This window comes from Perna viridis, chromosome 2 (genome assembly GCF_037379345.1).
Source record: "Perna viridis isolate PV_CMFRI_1.1 ecotype Kerala chromosome 2, ASM3737934v1, whole genome shotgun sequence".
Classification (NCBI taxonomy): Eukaryota; Metazoa; Mollusca; class Bivalvia; order Mytilida; family Mytilidae; genus Perna; species Perna viridis.
The window spans coordinates 38000027-38020945 of record NC_142446.1 but is presented as its reverse complement, the minus strand read 5'-3'; the positions used below and the strand labels follow the sequence as shown (position 1 = coordinate 38020945).

Here is a 20919-nt window from a genome sequence, read left to right as displayed (position 1 = left end):
GACATTCTAATGTCTAAAGTTAGTTAATCCTAGTATATCAATCGACCCTGAAACCCCTAAGCAAAAAGGTGGACTCTCCTGAAGAAACGGAAGTGCTTTACCGGAAGTTTTGATTTTTCATAACATTCCAAAATGGATGGACGGTCTTGAACAAATATTCTCACACATTTTAGGGCAAATTATACAACTATCTTGGGTAGAAACGTCCTGACTCGAAGCTTAAGGAAACAAAATTAGTGTCTACATTACCAAAAACACAACAATGCCGTTATAAATGATAAATTAATCTATTTTCTTCAACATCACCATGGAAATTATGTCAACTATGATCTGCTACAGGTACTTCATAGCATCAATACATTTATTACAATCAATATGAGACTGGTTAACCGGTAGGTCTAATTGTTAGATATGTCACTTATCATATGTTCAATGGCCACCTTAATTAGCAGTTGTCCGAGGCCTTGGCCCTCAATTCCTGCACCAGGACCTTTTAACTAACCCCCTTTAACCTTAGTTCAGGGCATTCAATCTCTTACATTTACAATTAATTGAGAATCTTTTATTTTCCTCTAGTGGACCTTTAATTTGATATTTAAAAGAGTCCTGGACCTGTCTCTCTGGGCATGACTTGTATGTGGGCTGATTTGTTCATATGTTTAACAACTTTCACATTCACTTCTGTTCTGTACAGTTATATTGAGGTCAACAGGTGTAAGGTCAGAAGACATTTCAATGGGAGCCAAGGGAACATAAACTTGATTTGATTACTACAAGAATATTCAAATGATACATACTGTGTAGTAGCATTTCAGATATTTTTTTGTTCAGACATATTTCCACATAACTATTACTGTTCTTGTTGCCTTCAAATCCACTATCCTTTCTGTGTTTAGTACATGTATAAATTTCCAGCAGATTCAATGTGAATTGCGAATGTGAAAGTTGTCTATTACCATTCTGGGGGTAACATCATTGCTGTTTTATGAATTGCATCACTAAATGTTTATACATGTACCATGGCTGTTTTGGCTAAAGCCAAAAGGCCTACTCCTTTAGCACATCAAAAACACAAAAAAGTATACGAATTGAAATATCTGTTAAAGATCATATTACTGTTTATTTCTTAAACATGAAACTTACGTAATCGAAATATCAGTTTGTTTCTCATTCAGAACTATTGATCATTTTAGGCTACACTAAATCCTTTAACCATGAAGAGTTCCATGAGATGTACATGTAACTTCATGTCATATTGATTTCAGGCTCTCTGTGCTTCCGAGGTTATATTTTAAAGTCCTATTAATTACCACTATTAATCTTAAACATTTATTTTGCTGTAAGACCAGTTCAGTGAAATAAATGATTATGCTGATAATAAGAATGAAAAATTTCATAAAGATAAAGAATCTGACAGGAAGTTTTATTGTGACATCATTGTATTTATACTCTGTAAACCTCTTTTCTCTTTTTTGATATCGTGGTTATTTTATGTTCTTTGTTGTGTCTGTCTGTTTTCCATTTCTGGTCTTATTCCCTGGATCACATTCTTTTGATTTCCACTACAATCTTGGTTCCCTTTATTTCTCTTTCTGCCACCTTGTAGAATGTTTTGAACCACAGTATATCATATCCACAATTTCTCTATTACCAATTTTGAATTTCTTTAACTATGGAGCTAAATATGACACATGTTAACCTGAAATGCTCACATACACTATTTCTAACATTTTTATTATCGTTTCACATGATGTGTAAAACATAGCTATTATTGCACCCAGTCATACTGTATACATGGTAAGAAATGCTAATTAATGATTTATCAATTTCAACTATTGTTTTTTTAAAGGACTTCAGTGAACTGAACCCTTAATAGGCATTAATAATGATGAATGGTCATGGTGATACTGGTGTGTCAGAAGTGAGTCAATTATTAACCATAATAAATTTATATAAAAATTGAGATACCTTTAACATCTGTTGAAGCCTGAGGGTAAATTGAATGCTTTAAACAAATTTTATTTAAGTTTTTTCTTAAAATAATTTCTTGTAGTGTGTAACTGAAAGTGTAGCAAAATAAAAAAAAGTTGGTATGGAAAATATTTTCATGATTGTTAGAGAAAATGCAAAAATAGTGAGGCATTACTCTTATGTATGTTTATGAAATGGTATATTTCCACATCTTTACATTTTTGGTGTAATATAGCAATACAGATATCATGATGTTGTTACCAGTATGTTGTCATTGCAAATGATATTTTCTATATTAGGACATGGATCTTCATTTGAATTTGGAATCTCTGGACACTACAGTAGGGAAATCACACTCTAACTTTGAGATGTCAGATGAGTCATCTGAATGGGAAGATGATCCAATTCTGTTTCATCAGCAAACCAAGAATAGCAAGTTACCAGATGAATTATTACTAAATTTAGATGGAATAGAGAGTGACTCTGAGAAAGAACCTGGAGGGTTGCTGCCGTATGGTAATATATTTTATTTCAATGTATTGGATAATATTATTGATTTTATTGATAAAAAGGAAAAGAGAGGTTGAGAGTGTTATTCAATTGTGTGGTTACCTTAATAAATAATTTAGGAAGCTATTTAATATTAGTGTGAAAAGATATCTATATTTCTAGTTGTAGAACAACTTATAAATCTGATAAATAATAAACTGGACTTTAGTTGTTGCCATATGGTAAATTATTTCATTCAATGTAGTATCAGTTTATTGAGTTTTAAATATGAAAATGGGAGATAAAGAAAAAACAGAGCTATTCCAAAATGGTATTATTGCTTTGATAATACTTCTTGTATCAGTAGAATGTTGGAGATGAGGAAGCTGATAAGAATTTGGTGTGAAAAGATGCAACAAAACAATTATATATTACACGTATGTCGAAAATTTTATCATTTTATAGAGGAAGGGATTGATGTTGATAGTGAAGAGGAAAAAGAAATCATGAAAGAAATAAAATATGAAATCCAAAACCAGATACGTGGGGAGATGAAATCTGAGCTTGACATGTACCAGGCCAAGATGGTTGCCCTTGAGGCAGCAAGTACAAGGTCCAAGGATCAGGAAAATGATAGAGTTGAAGATGACATGGATCCTAAAATGAAAGAAGCTATACTGAAAATGAGGAAGCTGGACAGAATTCTGTCGAAAAAGATAAAAAGAGAAAGGGAGGTGAAAAAGGATAGAATGATATTAGAGAGAAGGTAATGAGATTGAATTTTTTTTCACTTAAGGTTATGGTTCGATGATCTTATTGTTTTCATTCCATCAAAAGTTTCACAAGTTTTTCACAAATTAAAATAATGTTCCCTGCAGACTTTGATGAAAAAGCCAGGGTACTGGTAGTCCAGGTAAAAAGGGCACTATGTCATGTTAAATTTAGAGGTAAATTTGGAGGCATATGATGCAAGCACTACCATCTATTTAGGGAAAATTGACAGAAAAGGGCAAGGCACTTATAAAATCCTTCAGAAAGGGGCTGGAGGCCCAACCCCACCCAAAACCATCTGTAGGGAACACTATTATAACAATTAATTAACACAGTATGGTATTCAAAATTGTATTGATTAGTGCTGTAGGATAAGACAGTATTATTAGGATTTTATTTTTGTGAAAAATGGTACTGACAATAATTTTTAAACTTGCATTTACCTTCTTTATATTACTGGTGTGATTTTTCTTGATGTTGCAAAAAAGAAAACTGCACTTTGTCAAAAATGATAAAAAAGCTCTAAATTAGATATCTGCACAATATTTTTAAAATATATACAGTATATCTAATGTATTTCCTCGTACTAATTTGTCTGTTCTTAATAAATGTTTGTAAACTTTCAACTGGTCTATTTAATAAATTTTGGATATGGGTATGTATCTAAAGACCATGTAAAGTGTTGAAAAGTAAAACACCATTCAATTCTTTATTAAAAAAAAAAGACAACAAGAGAAAAAAAGATTACATTGCATTTGACAAGTGTATTTTATGATTGGAAGTCAAATCAGGCTGATCTCATTTCAATGTAATATTTTATTTGACATTTTGTGCTATTGTTTTTCAGATTGAAGTCTGAACTAGAATCATTAAACCAGAAAAACACTGATGCCAAGATGAACACAGAGAAGTTTCTTGCCCTCACACTCCCACCAAGCCATAATGATGGTTAGTAACAAAGTACATATTATATCTTTGACTTTTTGGTATAATCTTTTTTTAGAATAAATCAATAACGTTGGAAGGTTTATATCTTCAATGTTTTACCAATCCACACTTTTTATGATCTTTAAAAATCAAAAGCTCCAAGAATAAAAGAATGTAATGTGGTAGTAGCATCAGTAATTATTTGAAAGATAACTATCAAATTTAGACAATTGAGAAAACAGGTTTAATAGGTGGTTTTAGTTAGTTGGTAAATGTCCATGCATTTTCTGCTTAATAACTCAAACTCATATAGAAAATGTATCATTGGCTTGTTTTGTAGAGGAAATCAGTACATTTAATGAAGGTTTGTTGAAACATTGGAATTGCATGATACCCCAAGCACTTGTCTCAATCAACAAGAAATTAGTTCTTCCTCAATTTCATGTGACAGACTTATAAAACTATCTTAAAAATGTTAATGTTGTAAGAGCAAGGGTTTATAGAAGAGAGCATTAACTGCATGAGTGCATTCTTTTCACACATAACTGTATATTGAATAGGCAAATCATGATGAGATTAATCATATTTTGAAAATATGTTGTTGTGCACCATTTCTTCTTAGCATGAACGACAAGGAGTATTTTTGCATGAAAGTTGTTTGACCTTATCACTTTCCTTGTGCCTATGAAGGCTCATGGGTTTGCACTGTTCCTTCAAATTTCTGCCAAGAAAGATATATCCAAAGATTAATTGACTCAGGATTGGTATAAGCTTTTCTAATGACGAATATTGAGAAAGCATGTTGAAATATATAAGTATCAATGTGATGATAGAACTGGCATACAGAGAAGGTTCAAGTAATTGTGAAAAGTTAAATTAGTGTAGGAATAATTGAAAATATACAAAAATAAGGAACTGCAGACTTAAAAATTTATCATCTAGGACTTGGTTATGCAACAACACCTGTTAAGTATAGTTCCACCTATGAATCATGGAGACGCTGATTAATAGTGATTAATGCATATCTTTTACACAATATATTTTGCCTGGAAACCCTTAACGTCTGAAGGCAAATAGACAAGATTTTCAACTACAGTGTTTTCACTATTTTCTTCTCCTATAAGGTCAAATAAAAATTTGTACAGGACAAATTTATTAATTCTTCATTAAATGATATGTATTTTTTTCCACTTGAACTGGCCAGACAGGTGTTTGAAACATGCAAATTGGCCTCCAGCCTGTTCCTAATGAAAACACTGCAACAATGAAAGTGTCCGTAAAAATTGGGTTTAAAAAATATGTTACTAGTAACAGCAAATTTTCATTCGGTTTATACTATAAAATGTATAAAAAAAATTCCCACTAAAATTTTGTTCATTTTACATTATAACCACCATTTCGAAGGAAAACTAACACTGCAGGAATTTTTTTTTTGTTGGTGTATTGAATGCATCTATTCTAGGAAAGATTTAAGTGAAGATAAATCTCCATCTGTATGATTTTTAAATGAAACCCTACTTATTGGATTATGCAAAGTTTTGGGTATAAGAGATACATACAGTTGTATACAATTATATTTGGATGATTATAAACTTATATTATTTTCCACAGGTATCAAACTGAGTGACCTTCCAGATGAGCCTGTATTTGCCACACAGCTGAATGAACAAGATTATCCTGACGTAAAGTCAGGTGGTGCTAAAACAAAAGGTGAGTATAATTAATTGACTTTTAATTGTTATTCTGAACATTAGTCCAATAATTGCAATAACTGTTTACACAGGGGCTTACAAGAAGGTATAAAAGTTAAGTATATTAAAATAGGAGATGTGGTATGATTGCCAATGAGACAGTCATCCACCAAAAGCCAAGCAACAAACAAGAAAACTTCTACAGGCCACCCTCTCAAAAAGAGGGCAAAAACATTTTCTGGTCAATGTAACTATTCATCTTATTAGTGCTTTAGCTTTTTTTTCTTCAAAGAAGGGGTAAAACTATTCGTCATTTTATGTCACAAGCAGAAAAGTGCATTGCATTATCATAGTGTTGATACATTTTCATTTTTGAAATTGTCAGTTTCTTACCAGATACCACATTTAACTACACAAAATTGTAAATAAAGCAATGCTTTCAAAAACAGCTATAAACCATCACAGGAAAGACTTGGAAATTATAGGAAGCTTAAAATTTACATTTTAGAACATTTTAGAACAGCGCTTCATTTTATCAACACTAAGAAAAAAAGCATAAAAAATCCTGTTTCAACTGATTCCTGATGACACCAGAAACATGTCCAAACCAGATTCCTTCTAAAGGCCATTCATGTCAATTTTAACTCAGTTTAAACCTGTGTTAACCTACCACTTAACAAAGCAAATCCTTCAGTCCAAAAAAAATTAGTCAGGATTCTGGCAGGTGTAATGACTTCAAATTCTTTGCTTTGATCTATCAAACATAGCTATATATGTTGTCTTATTTTGTTGTTATAGTCAAGTCCAGTAGGAGTGACACAGCTAGTTCAGCAAAGAGTTCTGGTAGAGATTCTAAGTCAGCCAGTGATACCATGTCAATGAATGGTAGTACAAAAGGTTCAAAGAAACAGAAAAAGAAAAAGGATTTCATTAAAAGGAACAAAGAGGTAAAAACATATTTTTTTTACAATAAATTATGAAATATAATATAAGTTGATATAAGCTTATAGATATGAATGAAAAGGAGACACATTTTATAAAAAATTTAAAAAGGATGAAATTCTAAAATGAATTATTTGTCAAATTACAGCCTTTGACAAAGATTTTTAGTAGTACATGGCAATAAAAAAATTAATATAGTTGAGGTGGATTTAATTGCTTAGAAAAATGTACAAGTGGCTATGATAGAGTAAAAATGATATTATGATTTCAGTTGGCAGCAGATGCTGAAGCCCCCATCCCAATGACCCAGGAAGAGAAAGACAGGGTTGAGGGACTGCTGACTGATCTTGATCAACTCCCAGAAATTCCTGAAGATGAGGATGGTGATGTACGTTATAAGCATGCTTATATTGCTTGGAGATCTTGAACATATCTGGCAATAAGTACTTTAATTGTTCTTTTTTAATACCAGTTTTCTTTGTATGTTCTCAATCAAATGTGCAGATATTTTGCCTCCTTGTTTGTTCGTTTTGGATTTTAAATAAAAAAAATCAAAGTGATGACTTAGTGTATTATTGTAATATAATACTTAATATTCTAAGGGAGGAAGATTTCAACATACACAAAGCAGACCTAATTCATACACATGTGATATTAGAGATTACATAAGGTTGAATGATTTATAGACAAACAAACAGAATCTAAACAATTGTTTAAATTGTTGACACAAAGTTTTCAACTTAGCCATGTCCTCTCCTGACATCTCAAAATCCACTATAAAATACATGCATGTCATTTTTTTGAGTTAAAATAGATGTCGGTTCAAACGAACTTACCAGACAACATTTATTAAACTTCTTTCACAGGAGATAAAAATACCTAGGTTCCAACTAGCAGTACACTCGGGGGAAGGTTTTATCCCTGAGGAGAGTGAACAAAAGACATTACGAAGTATAGAGAGTCGACTTAGGGAAATCATGCCTCCAGAGGATTATGAATCAGTGATGTATACACCTTCCACACCACAGGTAGGCTTAAAGTGCGTGAAAAAGTAAATGATTAAAGGTAAAATATGAATAGTAATGGTTGATTTAGATCTTTCAATTTCCGTGGTTAATAAAATTCGTTGGATAGAGTGTACTCAAATGTATGGGAGAGTCCATATATAAAAAAATTTTGTTTCATAGGTTGAAGGTTTTTAGTATTTTTTTCATGAAACCAATATTTGAATTTTCATTGTTTTACATTTTCATTTCTAAGGGTTGTAACCTTTGGTAGTACAATAAGTGGGAGGGGAATGTAATGTGCTTTTTGACAGGTGTTTATTATGGTATAATAAAAAATATATATTAAAGATGTATCCGTTACAGATAGTATTTCATACAAATAAGAATTTTATTTTTTTTTTATAATTTAACAATTTGTAATATTTGTTTTAGTCCTACAAGCTTTTTACGCCAGTATCAATAAAAAATAACATGGATATAGAACATTTTGGTGAGAAAGCATTGTTGGAATATAAAGACCAGAGAGAATTGAGAGAGAGGCTGCACTCTGTTGATGAGGAACTGGATAAAATACATAACATGGACGAAAATGAGGTAAAGTATATTACTGGTTCTTGATTATAACCAGGGTAGGAAACTCACTCAAATTCTAGCCAGTCATTCAATATATTTACTATATGGCTATATAAATTTTTTGGAGTTTATAGGAGTCATCTTGTGTGTAATATCCTTCTGTCCATGTAGTAATTTGCCCCTTGCTTCCTTCATCAATATTTGTTGAGGGCAGTTTCTCCTTATGAAATGGGTTTTAGTGAAATATTGTATGAAGGTTGGGTAGATATGTGAATGTGTATAGTGGAAGAAAGATATTGTTACATGTATAGGGGTGAATCCAGGATTTTTAGTTAGAAGGGGTGTATTGTAGAAATATTTGCCAAGCAGAGCGAGCATGGAAAAAACTTGGATATATTAGGGGAAAAATCTTCACGCCCCTTATGAATCCACTCCTGCATTTAAATGCCTGCAAGATTTGATATGTCAATAAAGATTGTACATGCTTCTAGCCAAAAATGAAGCAGGGGTATTAATTCTCTTTGCATGGTCACTTACAGTACATTTTGTATTTTTAGTTAATCTTTATAATTCTTCATTAAATACAAACTAGTTAAACCAGTCATGACAATGCTTTTTTTAAAGTACATGTATAAAAATTATGTTGAACCATTTCCAGACAGTCAGTTTTAATGGTCATAAGTCAATACCCGTGAACATCTTGAATAAATGAGAATAGGTCATTATATTATAAGGTATGTCTTTATATACATGTACCTACAGCAATCTAGTGGCAGATCCAGAGGGGGATGCTAGGGGTTTGCAACCCCAGTTTTATTGACAATTTTGTCACATTCATGTTTAAAATTGACAAAAAATGGCAAATAATGTCCTAGCACCCTCCACTTTTTCTGAGGGACCCTAGCTGGGGTCCCTCCTTTTAAATGTGTCTGGATCAACCCTTAACAATCTCAGTTAAAAAAATGAGATATCAAACACCATCTTGATACTTCTAATTTATAAACAACCATTTTTATTTTTACACATATCATTTATGCAAAATATAACATATGAGTTAATCAGTACATAATTTGGATTTTTTTATTGATATTAATTTTATATTTTAGCTGTCAGATGTATATTCTAATGGGAAAATGTCACAGTTAAAACTTAATGAACTTTTAGACCAGTGTGCAAGGTCAATTTCTAGGACATCACAGTCAGAATTTTCATCAAGAATATCTGAAGCTGATTCTGAATCAACATTGTGTAACTCAACAGAAACTACACCAAGGTATTTTTAAAAAAAAATCTGTCTCATGTATTCAAGTAATTTATGTTGTACAATTTAGGCTTTGATTATGAGGGATGTAGTTATTTGTATTGATCCTTATGCTAATACACATAGTAAGAGTCACACTTTCAGAAATTGCTATTCTCAGTTGGAATAATCAAATAGAATTTTTTTAAGTAAATCTTTATAATTAACTGAATGATTATATATTTATGAACATTGAGGGACCATACTTTTGTAATATTTTTTTTAAAAGATACTTGTAGACTGACAAAATATTCACTTATAATAAATAAACACTTCAATATATTGTATGTGTTCACAGAACCCCAAAGTCTGCCAGAGAATTATTGATGGAGAATCCTCCCAAATTATCAGGGAATGTTCTACAGAAATTACTGACTGAAGCCCACCAAACCATTCCATCTAGATTGTCTACTGTCAGAGAGGAACTAGAAGATGGTATGTTTATCATAGGAAATGAAATACAAAATGTTCAATACAGTAGTTAAACAGAGTTGTTATAAAAATGGGACAAAAAGCCCAGAGTGAAACACTGATATAAATACAATTAAAATATGTCACCAATTCTTAAGATATTGAAGTTTTTCAAAATTTTTTATTAATGCTTTTATTATTTTTTTTTTATTAACATGAATGTGGTTAATTTGATATTATGTACATGATTTAATTTCATACTAAGAATTTTGACATTTAAAATTACTGTACAATTCCTCGGCGTTAAGTAGAGAAATGGCCTGTTTGTATGTGGTATATAAAATCCTCTGTTAATGTTTGGTTCTATTACCATGTTCTGTATACAAGGATAGGATTTAATGGTTTCAAATCACAAAAAGAATTAATGCACAGTAGGTTTTTATTTATTAAATGTTAAACTATAGCATAATTCAGAACATTTTGAAATATGATATAAGTAACACCATACATTTGATCAAATTCATAGAAAATGCAATAATTGCTAAACTTACTGAATTTTTACTTTTTTAGATGATGAAGTAGAGAGGACTTATGTAGAAGATGTATCATCCAGAGTAGACAGATGGAGGAAATTGAAAGATGAAAATGATAATGAAAATGAATTAAATTCTGAAATTTCGGCTGTCCTGTCTGAAGAAGCTGAAAGTGCAAGGGCTGAACGATGGAAGCGAATTCAAAATCTTCTTGTAGATATAGAACAAGAAGAAAATAGTTTAAATGAAAATGACAATAGTCAGACAGACCGTCCATACACAGAGCGTCCCAGTAATGAACCTAGTCAAATAACAGAGAAAACGCAGGATTTTACTGCTAGAACTGTTGAAGAGACGAACGGTGTAGATTCTGACCATGAACAGCATTGGGAACCTAATGTTCATTATTCTAGTGAGAACATAGACCCTGTTTTGTCAAAAAATGGGCCATTCTTTCATAGAAAATCTGGTGTTGTGCTGAAAAATAACACTATTAGTGCAGAGAGAAGTGACTCGAATTTGAGTGATGGACAAGAACCTAAGAAACCCTTCCTACCAGAAATTAACCGATCTGGTAGTTTGGTAGCTCAAGACTTTAGCAGAGCTTCTAGTGCTCAAAGCGGGAGAAGTTCTGCATCATCATTTAGGACTAATATTTACAATGCACACAATCAGGATAGTATGGAAGTTTTGTCAATTGATGGCGAGTGTTTAACTCCTAAGCCTCCAGACTCTGAAAGACCTTCAAGTAGTAAATCAAGAACAGTAACTCCTCTCAATAGGTGAAATGTATTCATGCCAGTATTTTTTTTTTAAACATTCCGTCCAGTGTTTATTTGTGATACAGCACTCTTCGCTCTCTCAAAGTGCTTGAGTGTTCATTTCTTTTAGAACTACTCTGCTTATTTAAACATCTCATTATGTTGTGAGATTACAATGTACATTAAATGTACATGAATACTTCTCGTGATAAGTCACGGTTAGGTTTGAAAAGGGCATTTTGATCTAAAAAAAATTCCAGTTTTGAGATATCTCTTAACTATAATAACATTACAGTATTTGTTTATGGTGTCAAACTGTGTACCATTGCTCTTTCTTATTGCTATGCTGCTTTAAATGCAAGTGAAAAGCTGATTTAAGAATTTCTTTTCATTTGATGGACTTTACAATAGAAAGATACACAAAAGTTGATAAAATATAAAAATACTGTGTTCAAGTTGTTGTACAATTCTTTACATATCATACTAACATTAATTGTAGTATTTTAGATGAGAATTGTACCTATTTGGTAATAATTGGTACAAGGAAGGCATATAGATTTTTTAATGTATTGAGAAGATTTCATCATAAATTTAAGTACCGGCCTGTATTCATGGTATTATCATCCATCTGTACTAATGATTTCTCAATATGTTTTGTCAGCTACACATTTGAAAATTGTTTACATTGAAAGGATGTATCTTTTTCTTCTCTCTTTATAAAATTTAATGTTTTCAAGTGTCAGAATATGCATAAATTATCAAAACTATTTTATGAGTACAAGATTTAATATTTCAATGTTCACTAGGAACATACATAAATGTGGCTAAGTCACTATTTTATACTATGTTTTGTATTTATTATGTTATTTAATGTGAACTTTTGGTTTGAAAACCAAAATAAATGCTAAAGAATTTTCATTTGTTATATATTTATTCCACAATTCTCATAGTTCAAAAACTGGTTTTTTTTATTACCGTAAAACTGTTGATTGTGTTCATAATTGTTAATCACTCAAGTTTTACCAATCTCCTTTGTGGCTTGTTTAAAGTTAATCATGGATGGTGTGATATTGTTTATAAACATGTATTCTTTTTGTCATTGTGACTTGCTTGTGCCACATACATTGATGTGTCTTCATCCTTAAATGCTTTTATTTCACTTTCAAGGTATTTTTGTATTATATTAAATATATTATCCAGTTTTAGCTGCAAGGTTGTTACCTTGAAGTTAAAGCCATCATTTCAGAAATTCTGACTGCCATCATGACATTATCAACTGTGTTCATCACGACAATGAGGACAAATTTGCTAGTTTTAGTCATAGTTTTTTTCTCCTGTTTATTAAATATCTTATTATCAACTTGGGATGTCTCAAGAAAATCAAAGGACACCTACCCTTCCTTTGCACCTACAATGTAGTCTTTTCTCCTATTTTTTGAAAGTGTCCAGGTTGTTCATTTTTTTCTGGGTATGTGTATTATTTTATACGTTGTTCTATGCTTGGTCTTCCCTTGGGAATGAATTATGCTGGTAGGGGAGACATATCTTTCCCTGTCTGTCTGTCTGTCTGTATCACTTTTGTAAGTGTGACTTTTCGAAACCTTCTGCACCAAATTTCATGAAACTTTGTAGTAAGTTTGGAAATGATATTGCCGGGAATTAATGATCCCCTGAATTGTGTGGGAGTTATACCTCTTCAAACTTTGGAAAGGGGAGCGAGGAAACATACATTTTTGTAGGATAAAAAGAATGTATTTTCTGATTTCTGATTTTGTTATAAACATAATCACTATTCTTAAAATTCTATTTATTTTGTTTATTCTCATTGCATTCACGTTTCCTGTTTTTGTCTTCTTTACTAAATTGATCTTTATTGTGGTGATGTATGTGTATGAGTATGAGCTATGCAAGTAAGATTAAACAAAACAAACTTTAATAGAAAAAAAGGATAGAGAAAAAGAAGAAAAAAAGCACAACAAGAAAGTCAATGTGCATTAAACAACATCACAACTGTACGTTGAAAATCCTCTTCAATCATAGTCCTGCAAAAAAAAAATATAAAGTTGATATTAATTTCATTTGTCTTTTATACTTATGAGGAAAAAACTTGTGTGGACATAAAAATAAATGTACCAATTTTAACAGCATTAATAAAAAAAATCAGCTTATAAGTTTTCTGGTAGTTGTATGTGTGTTAACAATAAGCTTTAAAAGGAAAGAAAAAAAAATGAAAAGATTATAACAAACTATGAGTCTAAGCTGCCATCTTACCTTCAGCATTGATCACTCTATCTACCTCCTCTACTGCATCGTCAATGAGGTTCTTGTAATAATCCTGGACCATCTTAATTGCTGAGACTTCTGTTGCTATATAGGAGAAAATGTAATTTGGAAAATACTAATATTGCATTATTTAGCTAGTAATGTATGTCCATGAGTTAGTTATATTTGTTGGAGTTTTGACCCAGTGCTTTAAAAGATGTTTTTTGGTGTTACCTTAATGAAACTTTGAATATTGATTAGATAGGGCACTTGAGTTCAGCATTCTTCCAACCAAACATTGAAACTTTGAATCTTGTATTTTACTGAAATGTCTACATATTATTTTAGCCAACTTACTAATGAACTTCTTCAGTGCTGCAAGTTCTACTTTAACTCTCAAATCATTGATATCCATAACACTATCTGGCACAATAACAGCATGTTGGAACTCTTCTGTAAAATGTTTGAACTCATTGTAGATAATTTCAGTTTCCCTTAATTTCTGCTCTTCCTCTTTCACCATTCTGTCACATTCTCTATCCATCTTTCTCAGAGGAAACTCAAGACAGCTGTTCTTGCTTCTGTAATCTTTAATATGAAAGACAATCTTGTAATGGCAATAGAAACCAACAGCCGTATCAACAATCCCTAAATTGGTTCTTGAAGTTTCATTAATTTTATTTTCAATTAAACGTAGCATCAAAATGGCTTCTGCTTACTAAAAAAGAGTGAGCTCTTGATATAACGGTACTTACTAATAAATAGACAGATATATGAAAGCACAACCCATATGATAAATACCTTCAAGTGTCGAGTCAATGTTTTTAGGAATATCTGAATCTTTGCTGTAATTAATCTGTAAATTTTTTATCCCTGAAACAAAAAAAAAAATTTTTTTTAAACTTTTTTTTTTCACCAGGAGTAGCGGGCAGTAATCTGTCCATGCTCATTCAGTTTGCTTCTTAGTGACAAAACAATGGTACATTTATTTATATGATATCTAGAAACATTTTCGTAAAGGAAATTAATTAAAGCAAAACATTAAAGTGTCTTAATGTGAAAGTGGGATGGAGGGAGAACTTTCAATTTTTAAGTACATTCGTAAATGTCACTAAAGGTTCTACAGATTAACTAAATACTAACGTTTTCTTATATTTTCATTCAGGTTTCGTCTTTTCCTGTGAATCAGTACCAGCACGAAACAGAGACCAATCACCAATAATTCAGTACCAGACAAACCAATCTATCAATCAAAGTTAAAATGATGTATCCTCCAAGCATAATATGTAGAGGAAAGTGAAAATAGAGGAAACTGTAGTTATGAATGAAATTCAGAAAGAATAAAGTACACACCACAATATATTTTACAAAATTATTCTTTCACTCTAATTATCCTTACGAAACTCAAAAATTTGGACAAAGAATGTTTCAGACATGTTTTTACTTGTAGCTGTGTCAATCATAAAATGGTAAATCTCAATTACTTTGGAATCATTCACAAATTCATCATCTTCATCATCTTTATTCGTTATTTTCTCTAGGTATAGATTACATTTATGTATATTTTATACCTCGAGAGCTGCAAAGCTGTTTACACATGGGACACCATATAACTGTTTCAAGCTGAAATAAGGAAAAAAACTTTTTTAATGTTAATACAGAAAACGTCGGAGGCATGATGGAAATATATAGTAAGATAGGATTTTTGCATTGTAATTGTAATTTTTCCCTATTCCTATGCAACATTTATATATAAGCAGAAGTTATATATTTACCTCAAATTTATCTTCTTGCTGGCACGGCCATCGTTATTGTTGGCGACCATGAGCATTAAAAATAACAAAATTGGAAGAGTTTTCATTTTCCTGCTTGCAAAAAAGCAAGAAACGTCTGCTCAATAAAATATGTGTTCTTTCCGTAGTGCGGAAGCAGCTGAACTGAGGACGTTGCTATTGTCGACTGAAAGCGTCATAATGCGACGTCGAATTATTTCTGACGTGGAGAATATTTTACACGTTACGAAAACGCTTGATTTTTTTCAACACGGTTCAGCCTTTCACTCAAATTTTCTGAACTTTCCAGACGTGCAAATGAAGGGCTCATTTTTAAATATCTAATTCTATTACAATTTTGTTTTTCAAAACATACATCTTTACTAATCTATCTGGTCATATTATGTGGGAATAGGATCTGTAGAATTTTTTTTTATTATACTCCAACATAGATACATCTTTTGCAAACCACACTGTAGCTGGATGTTCAATGTTACTTTTATACATTTATAATTTAAGTTTATGTTGTGTAGCATAAGCATGTTACTATTTTGTCAAATTCATATGTTTTAAACTAAATTTTCATTCTTTTTATTTTTAAATTTTGCATTAAGCTTTCAAATTCATGGGGTATTACCGATGGTTATGGTTTGTAGTTAACCTAACGATCACTGGAAATTAATGTGCTAAAATCACAACCGCAATGACATGGCCTATGTGGTTTATTCACGTTTCTCCAACATTTAATTATTAGACTAAAACAACATCAACTAAGGTTAGGGATTATGGGGTCCTCAAACATCGACAACAGACTTGCCATCCTTAAAGACGGATTCCTCAACCAACAGATGAAAGCTCAATATTATGCAGACAAGACATCTTTTTGTATACGTATGGAACTTCGGTAGTGATAAATTGTTTGAAATTGACTTTGCGCTATGCTTTCAATGTATCTCTGAAAGTGCTTCATGTTCAACTAAAAGCGTTTGCTTATTACTTTAAGGACAGATTTGTTTGTTTGATTTTTCATGATTTTCTTCTTCTATTTATCATATACTTGACATTCAGAAGACGCTTAGTACTGATACACCTAGTAAATGCTCCCATTTTTATGATGCCCAGATTGCTCTTAATTTTTTTGTATTTTTGTTCATTTCGTGTTTGTTAGTTGTTGTTATTGTCTCTATTTTATTTGTTGATGTTTTCCCTGGCTTGTGAACTGATTTTGCTTCAAGCATGGCTGCCATTTTTCATTTTGTTTACCCACATTGTATTTAGATTTTCTTATTTCTCTTATGTATACTGAAATGATCATTACTGTCTTCTATGTTAATCATTCATAGGGAAAATAATTCGAAGATTTAACAAAATATACTTTAATTGACGAAAAAAAATGAAGGAACAAAAAAAACAAACAAACAAACAAACAAACAAACAAATGGAATTTCATTATCACAACTGTTTCTTAGGAGATCTTCTTCAATCATATATCTGCAAAAAAAAAAATAAATAAAAAAAAATAAATTATATTGTTGGCTTGATGGTAAAGCATATTTATATCTCTTAATAAGTTTATAAAAGGGTGTTTGGTTTCTTATGATTTTGAAATGATATGTTTTTCCTTCTATTGTACATATGAAAAAAAAGAACTTCAGAAAATAAGAAAAATGTACCGGTATATACACAACCAGCTTACATGCACTAAGGTAGGCATACATTTATTAATAAAACTTTTGGAAACAGAAAAGATAGTTGTGTGTTAAATTATGAGTCTAAGCCGCCATCTTACCTTCAGCATTAATCACTCTGTCTACCTCCTCTACTGCATCATCAATGAGGTCCTTGTAATAATCCTGGACCATCTTAACTACTAAGACTTCTGATGCTAGATAGGTGAGGATGAAAAATATAATTTGAAAAAAGACTGTTACAATGAATTGCATAATTTAACTAGCGACATCCATGATGTTGCCTGGATTTTGACCCCAAATTTAAGACTATTGGTTAATTTTGCTTTAACATCCAATGCCTCACAAATAACACTGAGCAGTTTCCCCCGATGTTTTGTGATTGTTTTAATACAAACCAAAAATTAATTTCACCACATCTCAATTGCAATAATCACTTGTACTTTATTGAAATGTCTATATATTATTTTAGCCAACTTACTAAAGAACTTCTTCAGTGCTGCAAGTTCTACTTTAACTCTCAAATCATTGATATCCATAACATTATCTGGCACAATAACAGCATGTTGGAACTCTTCTGTAAAATGTTTGAACTCATTATAGATCATTTCAGTTTCCCTCAATTTCTGCTCTGCCTCTTTCACCATTCTGTTGCATTCTCTATCCATCTTTCTCAGAGGAAACTCAAGACAGCTGTTCTTGCTTCTGTAATCTGTAAAACCAATGACAATCATGCAATGTTAATTGAACCACCAAAAAGCCTTGCCATCAATTTCTGAACTGGTTCTTTAATTTTTATTCAGGTTTGTCTATATGCTGTATTCGTGTTCCAATGAGTGACCTCTCAAAGACAGTAATTAGAATAAAACAGATCTGAAGATCTAAATTTAAAAGAAATCAAATGTATATAAGAAGTACTCAAAAACGAAAGTATCGAAATCGGAAGCCAAAACCAGCACCTAGAGGTTCTGTCGTGTGCAATACAAGGAATGAAACCTTAGTGATTCATGGATTTTGAAATTCTTCAAAATTCCATGAATAATATATAATATGATAAACGATATACGATATGAATAGTAAACAGAAATCTGAAAATAGTATAATTAATATTTTATAAATCATTTAACAAATATACCCTCTAGAGTAGAACTAATGGTTTGTGGGATGTCTGAATCTCTACTGTAATCCAACTGTAAATTCTTGATTCCTGAAACCAAACAAAATTTGGAATTGTAAAACTTTCTTTTTTCACTAGAAGTATGGGTCAGTTATATCTGTCCATGTTTGTCTAGCTGTTTCAACTTACTAAATGTGACCTAAATGGTAAGTCTAGCAAGATTTTTTTTCTCAAACAAGCGTTTATGTGTAAAAATAACATTTACTCTTTAATGTAAGTAAAGGTACAGCAGGTTAATAAAATACTAACGTTTTCTTATATTTTCATTTAAGCGTTGTCTCTTCCTGTGGATCAGTGACAACACGAAACAGAGACCAATCATCAAGAATTCAATACCAGACAAACCAACCTATAATCACAGTTACAATGATGTATCATTCAATCGTAAAGAGCAGGAGAAAATGCAAAACACTGGCAGGATTCATGTATAAGATACAGGAAAATAAAATATACACTTCAATATCTTATTTTAGAAAGGTTATCATTTCACTAAACAATCCTTACAAAACTCAATATATAAAAGTTTGATTTAGAACTACAAAAAAAAAAAAAACATTCACTAGATGATATTGACCATCGTCATACTTAAGTTTTCTTAAATTTATTAATCTCTTCTTTGTTTTTTCCACAACATTTTGGTTTATTATTTTGTGCTATACAATTAGGATTAAAACTATATACAATGTTTTTAATTTAACTGAAGAGGCTTTCAGGAGCAGATGTTATGGTCTGCTGTTTAAAGCTCTCTAGGGTTGTGTGTGTTGTGCGATAGTTGCCGGTAAGAAGTTCCACTGTGTTATTCTTCTTGAATAAAAGGAATATGTGTACGCGCGTCTTTCTGTGTTTGGATGTGTCTTACTGAGAAATTGTGTGTATGTTGTCTGGTACGTACCGTGACGTCTGATGGAATGAGCAGGTTTGTAGGGTAAATAGCTACTGTAAGCGATGAATTACTTTGTAAAAGAAGATGGGGCATGTTATTGTTCGTCGTGTTTGTAAAGTAGGCCAATCTAGTTGGTTCAGCATGTCCGTTACGGAGCTAGTGTTGTGGTATTTGTTGAAGGTATAGCGTACTGCTCTCCGTTGTACCATTTCAAGCTGTTGAATTTGTGATTTGTTGTGAGGGTCCCAAACGCAGCTGCCGTATTCTAGTTTTGGTGAAACGATTGATGTGTATGCTTTCTCTTTGACAGCCTGTGATTTAACTTTTAGGTTACGTTTGAAAAAAGATTAGTTGCTTTGAGGCTGCTGATATTATGTTATCTGCGTGTTTGTTTCATTTGATGTCCAAAATATTTTGTAGCTCTTTTTGTAGTAGATGTTGGTGGAGTGTGTAGTTATGCTGTATGGAATTTTTCGTGGCTGTAGATGATGAAGATCTGAGCACTTGTCAGGATGAAGGACACGATCATTTTTCTCTTGGCAATGCGACAGGGCGATAGTACTATAGAACTATTTATGACTTATTTATTTGAAAGCTTACCTCAAGAGCTGCAGAGCTATTTACACATGCAATACCATACAATTGTTCCAGGCTGAAATAAAAAAAAAACATTTTTATGGTTTATAAAGAAAAATTAGATGCACGATGGATATTAATGGTGAAATAAAGCTACATGGATGTAAAAAAAAGTTTATTTTTGCATTGTAATAAAAAGATTTCCTCTCTTCTATTCGCAACAGATATGTCTAAGCAGAAGTTGTATATTTACGTCAAAATTAAATCCTTGCTGGTACTACCATCATTATTGTTGACAATCTGGAACATTAAAAATAACAAAACTGGAAGAGCTTTCATTTTCCTGCCCGCAAAAAGGCAATAAATGTCTTCTCGATAAAATGCGTGTTCTTTCCGTAATGCGGAAGCTGCTGAACTGAGGACGTTGCTATAGTCAACTGAAAGCGTCATAGTGCGACGTCGAATTATTTCTGACGTCGCAAAAATTATACAACGTTGTGAAAACGCTTGATTTCTTTTTCAGCAGGGTTCAGTCTTTTCCTTATATATGGGGGGTCGACTGGTATATATACCAGGACTATATACCAGTCGACCCCCATATGTCAAAAAACATCATATGGATAGTATAAGTGCATTATTTGCTGTTATAACATGATTTCGTTTTTTTTTTCATTTTAACAACAAACAAATAAAAAAAATATCTCAAGTACCTGTTGTTTCAATTGGTTCATATGCTTGTGTTTTTACTTGCGCTTTACTTGTTTAGCAATTCTTTTATTCATCGCCAAACAATATGGTTTTGACAGGAAAATTTTGAGGGGTGGACAGGGGGTACTTCATCTCCGCTTCCCTCCCCTAGACCACCGCCTCCCAGCTCCAAACCACAGTTTCCCCGACCCCTTTCATTTGAACCCCGGTTATTGTTCCCAACCATTATCCCCGCTTCACCGCATTTTTCACTCTCCGTTCCCCTTCCCCTCCCCCCACCACCGACCCCACCCCTTCAACCTCCGATTCCCGTTCCCTTATATTTGACCCCGTACTATCCACATCCCTCCTGTCCACCTGCCCGATTTTGACACTTGAAGTGATTTCGTCGGTCTATATTGCACCCAAACTTGCAAAAGAATTCGTGATAATTAGTGATAATCAAAAAAGTAAAAAAAAACTTCCCGTCAATAATTG

The 20919-nt window shown here is 32.1% G+C and overlaps 3 protein-coding genes across 4 annotated transcripts; 1 reads left to right on the top strand and 2 right to left on the bottom strand.

Moving 5' to 3' along the window:
* Positions 1-112: 112 nt before the first annotated feature.
* Positions 113-12290, top strand: LOC148624935 (uncharacterized). Its single transcript, XM_088568060.1, has 13 exons — positions 113-339; positions 1850-1921; positions 2271-2487; positions 2926-3226; positions 4079-4179; positions 5770-5868; positions 6648-6796; positions 7063-7179; positions 7658-7819; positions 8231-8392; positions 9478-9644; positions 9970-10106; positions 10653-12290. The coding sequence occupies exons 2-13, from the start codon at positions 1886-1888 to the stop codon at positions 11399-11401; spliced, it is 2397 nt and encodes a 798-aa protein (XP_088424186.1). The 5' UTR covers positions 113-339; positions 1850-1885; the 3' UTR covers positions 11402-12290.
* A 1002-nt stretch (positions 12291-13292) lies between these two features.
* Positions 13293-15577, bottom strand: LOC148624934 (uncharacterized). Of its 2 annotated transcripts, XM_088568062.1 has the most exons (7): positions 15414-15577; positions 15210-15261; positions 14782-14881; positions 14440-14511; positions 13996-14226; positions 13648-13743; positions 13293-13418 (listed from the first exon to the last, which is right to left on the bottom strand). In XM_088568062.1, exons 1-7 carry the CDS (start codon positions 15497-15499, stop codon positions 13411-13413), a joined length of 645 nt encoding a protein of 214 aa, XP_088424188.1. In that variant the 5' UTR covers positions 15500-15577; the 3' UTR covers positions 13293-13410. The 2 variants fall into 2 exon arrangements, with proteins under 2 accessions (XP_088424188.1, XP_088424187.1); XM_088568061.1 differs by having other exon boundaries at positions 13293-13743.
* Positions 15578-16770: 1193 nt separating this feature from the next.
* On the bottom strand, positions 16771-20132 carry LOC148624933 (uncharacterized). Its single transcript, XM_088568059.1, has 6 exons — positions 19988-20132; positions 19759-19810; positions 18525-18624; positions 18234-18305; positions 17580-17810; positions 16771-17295 (listed from the first exon to the last, which is right to left on the bottom strand). Exons 1-6 carry the CDS (start codon positions 20071-20073, stop codon positions 17183-17185), a joined length of 654 nt encoding a protein of 217 aa, XP_088424185.1. The 5' UTR covers positions 20074-20132; the 3' UTR covers positions 16771-17182.
* Between the last annotated feature and the right edge of the window lie 787 nt (positions 20133-20919).